The sequence below is a fragment of the Athene noctua genome, chromosome 4 (assembly GCF_965140245.1).
Source record: "Athene noctua chromosome 4, bAthNoc1.hap1.1, whole genome shotgun sequence".
Lineage (NCBI taxonomy): Eukaryota > Metazoa > Chordata > Aves > Strigiformes > Strigidae > Athene > Athene noctua.
This window is the reverse complement of record NC_134040.1, coordinates 10,630,555-10,644,489: the sequence shown is the minus strand read 5'-3', so window position 1 is coordinate 10,644,489 and position 13,935 is coordinate 10,630,555. Positions and strand designations below refer to the sequence as shown.

General features: G+C 38.1%; 1 protein-coding gene across 7 annotated transcripts in view; it reads right to left on the bottom strand.

Moving 5' to 3' along the window:
* The window catches only part of ADD1 (adducin 1), a 66,151-nt gene that overhangs the window by 22,799 nt on the left and 29,417 nt on the right, over nt 1-13,935 (bottom strand). For all 7 annotated transcript variants that reach the window (XM_074904408.1, XM_074904409.1, XM_074904410.1 and 4 more), the window contains exons 2-9: nt 11,725-11,937; nt 10,286-10,448; nt 9,042-9,193; nt 5,210-5,290; nt 3,332-3,481; nt 2,174-2,317; nt 1,952-2,050; nt 1,390-1,566 (exon numbers count right to left, since the gene is read on the bottom strand). In XM_074904408.1, coding sequence (XP_074760509.1) covers nt 1,390-1,566; nt 1,952-2,050; nt 2,174-2,317; nt 3,332-3,481; nt 5,210-5,290; nt 9,042-9,193; nt 10,286-10,448; nt 11,725-11,919 — 1,161 coding nt within the window. In that variant the 5' untranslated portion in view covers nt 11,920-11,937. The remainder of the gene's footprint in view (nt 1-1,389; nt 1,567-1,951; nt 2,051-2,173; nt 2,318-3,331; nt 3,482-5,209; nt 5,291-9,041; nt 9,194-10,285; nt 10,449-11,724; nt 11,938-13,935) is intronic.

The following is a 13,935-nucleotide window of genomic DNA, read 5'->3' as shown; positions in this document are numbered from 1 at the left end:
CACTCAAATTCTTTACTGACAAAGCTAGTTGTAAAGAAACTTCAGCTCTGAGTACACAGACTTCGCTTTCTTTGCCAAGTTTCCATGCATTAAGCACTGCTGAGGCATTATCTTGGCTGCTACTCCATCTTTTAATGATCAAAATGCACCTCGAGTAATTATCTACTACCTCATGTAGTCAGCTATCCAATATAATATGTGGCCATTTATAATAGTAAGGGCCTGTTACTGGATGTCTGAAAGCTCCTTTCTATTCCTATACTCCCAGCCTGTACAAGGATATTTCCTTTATGATCCCGCTTGCAGTAAGAAACATAAAACTGATATTTCCCGCAGAAAATGAAATCCAACTGAATCTACTGAAGGTACCAGCAGTCAGTGATACAGGGAGTGCACTGTCCATAGCCAACCACATCAATAAGCTCATTATTGCTCACACAAATCAATGCGAATTTTTCCATTGACTTCGGGTTATGTCTGATCACTTTGTCCGATATGAAAATATTAGATATTTGAATTACTAATGAAGTAGCCTGGGTGGGTGGGTTTTTTTCATACTACAGATAGGACACTGGTCTAAGGGGGGGGAAAAAAAACCCTATTTATTTACTACATAGTAGGAGCAGTAGATGCTGTTTTAAAGTATCATCATCAGTGCGGATCCTGTCAGGGGCACGTGCAGCACATGACCATGAAGACTACAGTTAGGACTACAAAGGAAAAAGATCAGTTAAATCGCAAATCAGAAGACTACGTCCAAGTATTAAAGTGACCACAGGTTTTTATATGTTCCTTAGCACTGTCTACAGTCACCACTTGGAGCCTTCTGACAGGATACCATTAAAGCTGGATCGCAAATGTTGCTGGCTGGTCATTCATTAAACAGGATTTCACTGAAACCATTTAATCTAAAGAAATTTTATTTATTTATTTATTTGAAGTCTGTCTTTTGAGCTCTTCTAGGTTCTAGTAGAGTGTTACAAAGTTAATGATGCTGGACCCTGCACCTGATAAAACATTAACACTGTTTTACACATTTTTGGGAAGGGATGGGAACAAAGGGAAGGACAAAGACTAAGGAGTAGCAAGCACCACAGTACTCTGATTTGTAAGTACCAAATCACACAAGGATCTCCTCTGATCTCATTGATAACTACCAGATTATGAATACAGAAGTAAACCTGCTATCTGCACAAAGGACACCTGAAGCATTCTGTGACACTCTTCATGTTGCCTCCTCCTCTGCGGGCCCTTAATCTTTGGGAAAGAACAGGCTGTATAAACTATCCCAACTACATGCAGTCCACTTCACAAATGTCCCTTATTGCAGCTTTTAAAGTATTTTATACATTGTCATATGAAACAATTAGACAAAAGTGCCTGCCTTACCAGATTATCAAGCATTCGCATAAGAGCTTCAAATTCCTGTTCGCCAATCTGCCATTTTGGATGGGATACAGTACCCTCACCTGCTGGAGACTCAGGGGAACGAGACTTGGCTTTATACTTTCCAGGATCTAAAAGCACTAAATTGTCAGGTCCACCTGCACTGGCCAGGGTACGTACCTTGAAAACAATAAAGTCATTTCAGGTTTCTTGACAGGGGAAAAAACCAACTAAAAAAATCCCCAAATAATGACATCAGAAAAACCAGAAGAAATCTACTTCATTTTAAAGCAAATAAATTAACATGCTTGTATAAAAGTTTTCTTAAGGCTTTGAAAATATCTCTGTTTTAATAGGCAGTATACATCAAATAGATGGTTCCAATACAGTATTTGAATATCACTGGTTACACCAATATTTTGGATGTCCATGCATAACATAATGATTTCACAAACCACTGTCCTAATTTAGACCAAGAGTTTAACCAGTAAAGTGCACAATTATTAATCTGTTTGAAGATTAAAGCAGCACACTGTATTATTACATAACATACTAAAATTCTTACTTGAATCTCACAGGCAAGCACTAGATTATGAATGTAATAGAAAGCCTCCTCAACAGTCTCACCAACTGATACTAAGCCATGGTTTCTGAGAATAAGGACCTAGGGAGACATTGCAAAGAAAGTTAACAGCAGTAAGGCAAACATTTTCTTGCCCTTGACTAAAGAATATACCTACCCCACCCCCACACACATACTTTTCTTTAATTCTAGATGTAAACTGACCTTGCTTTTAGGCCCCAAGTTTTTCTGAATAACCACTTTTTCTTCATCATCCACTAAAATACCATGGTAGTCATGATAAGCTACTTCTCCTAGAGAAAGTGCTTCAGGTGAAATTGGCAGGAGACCACACTTCATTGCAGAAACCTGAGAAATAGTAAAACAACTAACTTAATGTCTTGCGATAGAAAAAACCTGGAAAAATATAATAGTGATAGAATTTTAATAAAAATAAATTTTCATATATTATATGTATGTGGTCTATACAGGCATACACAGTGGTCTTATACTCCATTCCTAAAGCCTCTATTTTTCAAACTTTCGGTTTGAATACAAAAGTCACACTGATCTTGGACCCGATTCAGTATGGCTTCTTTACATGACATCAACACCAGTATCAAAAGACTCGGGGGGGGGGGGGGGGGGGGGGGGGGGAGCGGGCACAGGGGGGAAATCAAATGCATCCTTCATTCCTTTCATTCTACCTAGTGGTTTTATTCTCCCCCCCCCCCCCCCCCCCCCCCCAAAAAAAAGAAGAATAAATTTAGTGACAAACTTTGACACAAGTAATTCCACAGCACTGCATGTAAAGTTAAGGAACATTTTTAAAGACTACTGTAGAATTTACAATTTTAGGAATCTGATAATTTATCCTTAAAATGGTTGTATCACTGCTGTTAATGAGTTTTTTAAAAAAAACAAAAGAGCAAAAAACCAGAATGTGAACTTTGAAATAGAGTCACCAGATGACTCTCAAAAAATTCCAGAGAGGTAAAACTAGCTTGTAACCAGTTGCTCTCATGAGAGGTGTTGGAAAAGTTTCAAATATTTAAGTAACCCTTGATAAATTGTGCTTTACAAAATATTCTAAAGCTCTTATGACTCACTGTCAAAATATATGGTCTTTTATGGTAAAGGACACACAAATATGAAGTATGTATTTTCCAATTACAGAGCTCAATTTACTGTCCGACCACTCATGTAACAACCAGATAAGGCAGATCTGATTGATTCAAACAGAACCACATATTTGAAGGCAGACTTAAAGGCTCTTTGCCGTTCAAAAAAGAAGCAAATCAATGATTAAGGGGGGCCCACCTATTTTCCAATTGGGTGGGGTGGGGGGAACAGCACAAATGACAAACTAAAGGGTGTGCTTACCGCAGCCCCTGCTGGCGTATGAATATGAACAATGCATTTAACATCAGGTCGAGCTGCATAAATTGCAGAGTGCAAAGTAAAACCAGCTTGATTTACTCCCAAGTTAGTGCTTCCACGATCAACTACATCTCCTTGAATGTTGATTTTAACCTGGGAACAAAAAGAATTAGTTTTATAAATAAATTAAGACTGCCAAAAATCTGATTTAATTCAGCATCTACCACAGAAGCTCTAAAGCTGTATTTTTTTCCAGTATTTTAACAAGTGCTAAAATGTGCATGATAAGGCTGTAGGTAGGTGACCAGGGCGCTGACTTGAAATTAAGCTAACTGAAGAGGACATCAGGAACTACTGGATATGACATAAGAAATTGTTGCACATAATTGGTAACAGTGCAAGAAGCTGACAAAAGTTACAGGCAGTGCTGTAACAAACAGCTGCATTTCACAAAGACCTACAGTGGAGTTACATAAGAAACTTGCAAACTTTACAGATATCTGAAGAGAAGTATTGGGACCTTCTGGAGCATACGTTCTTAAAAGGCCAGCACCTAGGTAACCATATAATTGATACCATGTAAGGCTGAGATTGCCCAGGTAATATTATAAATACCAATTTTGGACATGAACATAGCGAAACTGGAATAAAAAGTAAAAAGTAATTATGCATGGGTTGTTTACTTGGGAGAGAACAAGATCGGAGAAAATGGGGTTTCAAAGTGGAGAAGCGAAGAACAAGCGCATGGGAGAAATGAAGAGAAAGGAGCAGTGTTAAAGGGCTACTCGTAAGCAGGCTGCTGGTCAGCATGCTCATACAGCCAAGCTATGCACCTTATCACTGTAGCCTCTCTTCTTCTTAAATCCTGCTGCTAGCTATGTGTGTGTGAACATGCTCTCTACTGCTTGTGCACCTGTGTGTGTGTGCATTTCACTGCCTTCATGAAACCTTCATTCTCACGGTACTTACATTCCTGGTACAGAGATAAAAGCAGAACACCTTTAAAAAAAATCCCAAACCACACTAAATACCCCTGCAGCATGGCCCTTACCCTCTTCTAGAAATCTTGTAGTAGCAAGAAAGTGCAGGTCTCAGTATTCTCCATTCCTTTTCCTATAGCTTCTTCAACTAAAATTTTACAGATGGTTAAGGTGGAGTTATGTAAGAACCAACTCTACAGATAGCTGAGGGGGAGTATTGAGACCTTAATGTGTCAAGTATGAAACATTACTACTCTGCATATACTTACCTCACCTCTCTGCTAGAAGTAGCCAGGTAGAAAGAACAGTGTGAAAGTTTCTATTTTGTTTCCACACAAGAGTCACCAATATTAATTCAAGTTCCCTTCAGCAGCAGTGTAGACCAGACTGAAAATAAATGCTCACAAAATGCTTCCCACCAGCTAACAGTTAAGAGAGTTCTGTCTTCAACTGCAACCATTAGATCTCAAAAATATAATTTATCTACACCCTCAGCTACTTGCATCATTAAATGATGGCATCTAAATTAGGCACCTGACACAATGGCTTGAAATAGTAACTGGTTTGCATCATTTATGTCTAAAACACACACTGTTTCCCTCAACAAGCCTGACTCAACAGCCAGCAGCTTTCAAGGACATGATGTGATTAGCTATCCAAATGACCTGGCTCCTCTCTACAGCTCGATCAACTGGAGGACACCTGGTGGTGAACACATGCAAAGAAATCTCTCGCAGAGATACCTCAGTTGTACCAAAACCAACCATGTTTAACAGAACTATTCCAAACATGTAACAGAGTAAAATATTCTCTAGGACACAGTTTAAACAGTGACAGATAGACCAACAGAGCAGATTCAGCTACTCATATTTTATAGCTGTGAAAAATAGTCATTGCTTACCAGACTAGATGCAGTAACTTCACTATAGAGGAGTCCAAAAGGTACAATGAGGAAGTGTTCCTGCTCAGAATTTACCCTGGCCTAAGGAAAAAAACAACAGTAAAAGTTACTAAGAATATTTTATTAAAGCATACAAACAGGTCCAAAACTATGAAAGTTACTTTCACTTCCCGAGTATGGAATGGGCAAGGATGCCTGTAACATATGCAATATGACTTCCACGTATGCTAAAACAGACAGTCAACATAAAGCACTGTTCATTAACTCATGTTGAAGAAAACTGGATGGTAGGTAAATGTCAGAGTCCTTCAGACTGGTAGAAGATTGTAAATCCTTAGATCCTGTGGTAATGACAACTCAACTACTGTAGATAAAAGGAATGATATAGAGAGAAATGGGGAAAAAAAGTTACTGGGTTTTTTTTGTTGTTGTTGTTTTAGAAGAATGACTTTATACTCCAACTGTATTTCTACCCCAGTAAAACAGAAAGTATGACTTGGGGGTATCAGTGGATGGAAAACTGACTATGACCCAGCAATATGCACTCACAGCCCAGAAAGCCAACTGTATCCTGGGCTGCATCAAGAGAAGTGTGGCCAGCAGGGCGAGGGAGGGGATTCTCCTCCTCTACTCTGCTCTCATGAGACCCCACCTGCAGTGCTGTGTCCAGCTCTGGGTGCATCAACATAAGGAGGACACGGACCTGCATGAGCAAGTCCAGAGGAGGCCACAAAGATGATGGAGTGGGCTGGAGCACCTCCCCTGTGAGGACAGGCTGAGAGAGTTGGGGTTGTTCAGCCTGGAGCAGTGAAGGTTCCAGGGAGACCTTACAGCAGCCTTCCAGTACTTAAGGATCCAAGATATAAAGTTCTTCCCTGTGAGGCTGGTGAGGCACCAGACCAGGTTGCCCAGAGAAGCTGTGGCTGCCCCCTCCCTGGCAGTGCTCAAGGCCAGGTTGGACGGGGCTTTGGGCAACCTCGTCTAGTGGAAGGTGTCCCTGCCCATGGCAGGGGGTTGGAATTAGATGATCTTTAAGGTCCCTTCCAACCCAAACCATTCTAGGATTCTGTGAAATGTAAGTTTGTGAGAAATCACAAGAATTTGGCCCACAGATCTAAGACATCTTGATGCTGAGAAGGGTTTCATTGCTGATGCTGGCGCCTGTGAGACATCTGTGAGCAGTACAGCACACTCGCAGGTTTTCTACCAAGTATCCTGACACTCATGTTTTTGCTCCTTTGTCTAATTCACACAATCAGGATTTTATAATACAAAACCAATTCTGACTTCAAACGATTCCACATCTTGGGATGCATCAATTTAAAAGCCTGTACACTGAAAGGTACAGGACAGCTAGATTATTCACATGTGTCTCAACGGAGAATTAAAAGGCTTCAAATGTTTTACTGGACATGTAAGACTGTTTTGCTATGAATCTACAGGTTTTGTGTTTGTGTTTTTAATGCTTTTAAAAATTTTATTTATGAGTTCTGCCATCTCCCCAAGATGCAGCTAGTTTATGCATCCTCATATCTTCTACTACTTGCAACATTAAATACATATAGACTTTGATATAGTTCTATTGCAAGGAAAAAAAATTCTGAAGTACTTGATCAGTCATCCAAAAGCTTCTAATACAAATCTAGCTTTCTTTACAACGAGCTGATAACATGCTATAGCATAAGAACTGTAAACCAAACCAGTTAGGTGAAGTTAACCTGTACTGTTACGAATAAAATAGTCCTCCATTACAGAAGTGTGAGTGATCTAGAAAACCTTTTACTTATTTATGCAGGACAAAGAATAGGTATTATTCAAATTGCCCCAAAACCTAATAAGAAAGCTCAAACACAAGATAAACAAGTAGCAAGACTCACAAGCCACCTTACTTTAGATCTAATAAACAACTCATGCCCTCAAAGCAAACCACGACTTGGTGAATGATGTGGACTTTCTGTAACCTGTAATCCCAAATTCTGCCTGACCTTGGGGGCACCCAAGTTTACTCTACATTACTGTACTTGCCATGAAAGTTCTTGCTACACTGTAATTCTGCTTTTGCATCAGGACTGCACCAGTCTAAACAATTCCACACAGCAGCTGTCAGTGATTGATAAGGATCCAGAAAAACAAAGATGCTCCACCCAACTCCCTGATATGCCCAGATTTGGTCTCATATCTTCACAATTCCTTTCTTCTCTAACACAGTCTTATGCCCCTCACAGAAGGCTCATGTATCTTTTCTCTTACTTGAGAAGTACACTAGCAGCTTTTAACTTCAATGCAATCACCTAGTAATAGAGTATCCACTCACAAAAAGCTGAAAACTTTGAGCCAAACTCCAGCTCTGCATGAAGTGGTAGGCATTCACCACATTACAAAGGAGTGCCTTACTACCACACTACTACTTAGTATATAGAACGAAGACAAGAGTACCTTCAAAAAAACCCAAAAAACAAACAGAAAACACCTTGCTCTATATCAGTTTCTGAAGGTAACTCATATGTATTAGTGACCTTTCTGAATGCTATTCACTGGAGGAGTTTGTAAAAGACAAGTGAACTACAGCTTGTGATTGCCAAACCATTAACCAAGAGCTTTCTAGTACCACTTTGCCCTTCAAAACTATCTGAAATACTTTTAGAATCTCATACTCCGAGTTCTCTGACTGTCTTCTACCTCAGCTGGTATCACCATTATCTACTCTTCTCATGCTTCCCCCCACCAAAAGAAAGCAAACTTAAGACATTCCACCCCAATCACATGCCCTTGCCTTAATCACTTCCCTAGGCTACCACTCATTACATTTACCTTTTTATCCAAGCACATAAACATTCCCAGGGCTGTACTTTACACTAGAAAGCCATCTCCAAACCTGCTTGCCTAGTAATCTTTTTACCACATAATGTGCCTTTTACAAAATCAATTCTCCTGGCACATATAAAAAATTAGGGAGCAGCACAGAGCTGTTTACAAGAACCATTATGTTGGATATGTTCCCTTACCAAAGGAACCAAACTATCTAAACCAACACTGCCTTGATCGTATGCCTACCCATATCATTTATCATCTTCATCGGTTCCCAAACAATATACCTCAAACTCTCAAAAAGCAGTAATAATAAAATTATCATATTTCATTCAGACTGCAACTAGAAGAACTGAAAATACATAAAGGACAACCTCTACTATGTAGAAAATAAAACAATTCAGCTCTGTTCGAAAAACAATTGACTGGGTTGCACACCACAGCTGTGACCTTACTCATGAGACTCATGTTGATCATTCTTCTGGCATATAAAACCTCCTTGATTTGACCTCCTTGTCATTACTTTTATGGATGCCAGCAATTACTCAGTCACAAGGAAAATTGTTGGCACACTGCAGTAAGCTGAGTAGTTTGCTCATGTTCAGAAACACTATGGCTTCTTTTTCAAAGAAGCTGGTACCTTGAATTACAAAATTCAACTGAATGACTAAGAAGATATTTTAGTACTTAGCAAGAAAACTAAGACATGCCCTTGCAGAACAATACATTAAATTATTCAAAGCATGTAAGATACTAAAAGACTGAATCTTTCAGGCATCTTAATTTCATCATAAGAACTTTCATGTACACTCTCTTAGGACTCTATTCAGGCTATGGTAGCTGACATCCAAGCTGTTACAGTTCTTATTCTTGAGATGCAGTGACAAATCTCTTCACTATTATATGGCTTTCAATACCACTTTGCTCTTCTTCCACACAAAGAGAAAATGACAGAGGGGGGAGGGAAGCAATTCTCTTGTATGTTAAAACAATTGGTTCAGTTATCTGTTGATTCAATACTCACTGTTATATGATTGTAAATAAGCTGAGACCAGCCAAAGAGATCTGCTAATCTGTAAAAAGCCGCCAATTTACATCGCAACAACTTCTCCCCTTTTTCATAGGCAATGGAATCTGATCCTCTCAGATCATTCACTGGTGTCACCATGCCAAGACCTGAAAAGGAGAAGAGGTAAAAAAGCACATGGGGGACTGCATTCAACATCAGTTCAAACTTAACAATACACGCTGCTATTATAGTGGTTGTTCTTACTAGTTTATATCAACATATTAACCTAAGAAATAGGTAGCAAACTTTAATTACTGTAATGCCATATTTTATATTATGCAAATATAATGACAGTCTCTAGCAAGGTCATTTATCTTCAGTAGACTCAGCATTTGTTTCCTTCCTTAATATTCACTAGTGCTATGGTGATACTGCATTCCTTAGCAAAATATTTTCTCTGTCAAACTAATGATTGTCTGTTAAAAGGAAAATGTAACTTCAAATACTGCACTTCCTGATACATGAGTTGGCATCCCTAAAAAGGAGAATTACCCATCTAAAAAGATACACACAGGTTCATTTAATTAGCAAAAATAAAGTACAAGCTAGAGCAAGGAGGATTATGGTAAATAATTAAAAATACCATAGTTCTAGTTATAGTGCAATTAGAAATGTGGTTAAAAGTAACTGTGATAAAGCAACCAGGCCATGCTACAGTCTAAACTATAGATTTATTTTGTAGCACAGGCAAGGATTTACGTTATCTTAACATAAAACCTGTGTATACATGCATTCACACATTTTGGGTTTTGTTTTCCTTGCTGATGTTTCTTGTCTATAGCTTCACTTCACAGGAGAAAGCTGCAAACAGTATTTCAATGGCAAAAATAATTAGTTTCTGAAGACCTTCACTGTTACTAAACTACTAATGAGCACTGCATTTTCCTGCAGACAACCCATGTGACAAACATTAGTGGTATTTAAATCTTCACATTTCTAAACTAGTGCAGACTTATCAGGTTTGCTTTTCAATTTAGATATCACATTTGAAACAGCTTTTGATATAAATTATATACACGAATCACATTCCATAGCACTGTGGCATTCAGAAACTAATCAATTAATTTTATGTTTGCAATGCTCCTGTAAGCAGAAAAGGACAGCATTTGAACTTCACAGCACTTTTCATTTTATTCACACTGTCATTTTAAGCTTTTCAAGAAAAAGAATTTAACTATTATAAATTAAGGTGCACTCACTCATGTTTAACGCAGCCATTCCTCCTTGTGGTGCTGCAGGGTAGACGTTTGGTACATTCGTTGTCATGAAATCTGCTATCTGTTGCAAAGCCAATAAACCTGTTGGGTTCTTCCCCTTCTTAAATTGTTCCTGGATCATAGATTCCAGTTCTTCACAAAAAGCCTAGCAACAGGACATTGCATATTGTAAAGTGTGTTCAAATGAGCTTCAACACTTCAAACACAGATTCTTTTTAGCAGCTGGATGGAAACATCTTATACCTCTTCTGAAAAACAGTTCAGAGCAGAATTACTGAGTGCATAATGTTACATGAAAATGTTGCTCTGTGGAACTCCAACGATATGAGCCATTTTTTGTGACTGGAAATTCCAGCATTCTCTCTTCAAGTAACACCAAAACTCATTTAACCTACTAATAGGGATTTCTGGAAGAAGCAGGATGTACAATCAACTCTAACACAAAACGTGAAAGGGAAAGTAGCAGAACCACAGAAGAGAAAGAAAATGATCAGTGTGGCTCATAAGGAACTGAGAGCCCAGAAGGCATCCAGGAACACAGGAAGGAATTGCCATTGAATTTTTAAAATATGTTTGAACAAGGGGTAGTTTACTTCTTCCTGGTTGTTTTTTTTCTTTTTGTTTTCATTTTGGGTTTTTTTGGTTTCAACTTTGAAAGGAGGAAACCAAGAATTTTTTGTTGGTTGTTTTTTTACTATTGCTGGTAGCTGTTGCTTTTGATAAGAAACACTGGAATTTGTACTGAAAGAGAAGTATTCCAATCTTTAAGTGAATCTAAATAAAATGGGTTGACTTCATGTGGAAAAACTAAATATACCACATCTCTATTCTTAATGAAGCTGTGTCATGGAAAGTTTTGTATCTGAAGTCACCCATCAGTTACTACAGAAGGAACAAATATTATGAGAGAAATTTTGTTTTGTGTACTTTCTCTCTGAGGGAAGCATCTTCAATATTAAATGTCAATCATTCATAGTTTATTATTGCGCACCCATTCAGAAAGAGATTCATAAAAATATTTTCATACATCAGAATCATGCAAGAAGACCAGCACAGATCTGCCTTGTATAAGCTACTCTTAGAAGTGTTACTGAATTTAAATGTTTAAATGAACACTGAATAGATGAAACAAGTGAAAAAAGGTCTGACGAGGACTAGATGAAATATGATGAAAGACGTTGACGATTACATAGAAAATTCTGAAACCAAGACTGAGGAGCTGTTTCATGAGTAGAAAATAAAAATTCAACCAGATAATGTGAGAAAAATTAGGATATAATTAGGATGTTTTAGAAGAAAGGTCAACCAGACAAAAGGTTAAATTGATCCGAGGTATCACGAAATTCTCCAATTCCAGATGGATATTAAAAATAGAGATAATAAATTTATCACTTTCAGGATTAAACATATTCTTCTCTTACTGGGCTTTGGAGAATCATGGAGACTCTCTTCTTCTGTTCCATCATGTTAAAATCCTGGCGAAGGTCAGGTGCCATATTCCTCTCTCTCAAATAATCTGGATTATTTTCATCAACTCGATCAAAATACCTCTCTTTATGAGGGGCTGTTGTTGGAGGTGGTGAAGTCACCACCCCCACACCAGAATCACCATTCATAGCACAGTTTTAAGGAACCTATGAAGAGGGGACAAAGAATAATAAATAAATCAAGCAAGGAAATAATTAAGAACTTTGTACGTGTTTCTTGTTTCAGAGCAACAGTTCAAATCCATCTAAAATTAGCATGGCTTCCCAAACACAGAAACTATATTTGTGCAAATGGATAGCAGTATTTTAGAGGAGAAAAAAAGATTTTAAAATACAAGATCAGAAAAGTAGGCTAACATATATGAATAGTCAAATACACTACATTATGTACATGCTACACAAAACTAATACAAGAGTTCCCATTTAAACTACCTCCAGTTCTTTAAACTGTCTACACAGCTTGATTTTCAGAAGCACTGAAGTCCTTCAAACCTTCTCATCGATAATAACAGAGAAGTTCAAGACATATGAATCTAAAATCATTGCTTCTGGTTTTGCGTTTGGTTTTTTTCTTTTTTACTTAAAAAGTTAAAGCAGACATGTACCAATATTGCACAAATCAGAATTTAAATCCTTATGGAAAACAGGATATTAGACATGTTCATTAATACAAAGAATCAACCCCACCAAAACATGCTCAGATTGCAAACACATTTCTGGAGACAAACCCAGAAATACTGACTCTGCAAACTGAGGCATACTTTTCACAAATATATTTATTTTTGGTTCATTCAACATGCACATCACTACATTAGCATGTGGGTTTTGGAATCTGCTAAGCACACACACACACACACACAACCCCCACCTGGGTTCATTTTAGTTTTGCATGTTGTAATCAGCAACTGCATGTAACTACTGGAAAGGCTGAACACTCAGCTGGTATTGCTCATACACACATCTTTCTTTCACTCACAAGAACCCCTTTGTGTAACATTATTCCAGTTTTCTGGGCACAATATTATAACCTTCATTCCAAAATCCTTTTTAGAAGATTTTTTTGAAGCCTTCCACTGACAAACATCCAGTTCAAGAAAGCCACCCTTGCAATACCTTGAGACTCAAACCTCTGATTCCTGACACATCAAATTAAAATTAAGCTCCTCTTTAATTATTACATTAGAAAACAAGTTTCAAAACTCAACTAGTTTCTTATTTCAGATTGAACAAATCACTGAACTGAGATAGCTGAACACAAAGTATTCTTGACTCTGCAGAAGAGGATACAATCAAAAAAAAAAAAATCTATGTTAGCAGTTAAGACACTCGAGTTTCAGATGCTCAGTGATTTCGACCCACTGAGTTGCTACAGAAACACACACAGACACCTCTGCACTGTTTAAAGTATTTCATTTTAAACCAATCAGTTCAGGCTTTAAAGGTCATGGTCAGATCTTTTTCTTTAAAGTAAGCACATACACACATCTTGATTATTACAGCTTCTTTTAATTACTAGCTTTCCTCCATCCAGGACGAAAAACAGTCTACAGTGAGAAGAAATAATGCTTTTTTCTGCATGGAAAACCTTTTAACGCATTAGACTGAGCAAGTTTTAAGCAAGTGAAATTATAGCAAAGGAGCCACCTCTCCTGTGACAGCTTCAGATCCCTAACACACACCCTCCAAGTCCTCTTCCTCCTCACAAACTCCAGCCTGCACCATCTGCCATTTCATACCTTAAAAATTCTTTCGAAGCCCACTAACACTTTTCACAACACCTCTTCTGAGCTCTATTAGCTATCCTAATGCCTCTACATCCATGTTTTTGTTGAAAAATGACAGCTTGCGATTCAAAAATACGGCTTACTCAAAGTGATAGCTCACTGGGCTCAATCTAAGTCTGAACTTCACCACCCTCTGCTTATCACAAGGAATCAGGGTGTTTAGAAACAGTGCAAGGGCAAATCCACAAATAAAGACAAACTGAGCCACTTCAGTAGTTTAGCATTTATACTGCATCCTGTTGAGTGTAGCTCCCAATGTCTATTTACTTTAAAGCAAGCATGGGAAAACCATCAAGTTTGAGTTTACCACCACCAGAAGAGAACAATGGTCTGCTCCTGCCTGCTGAAGCATTCAATTTCC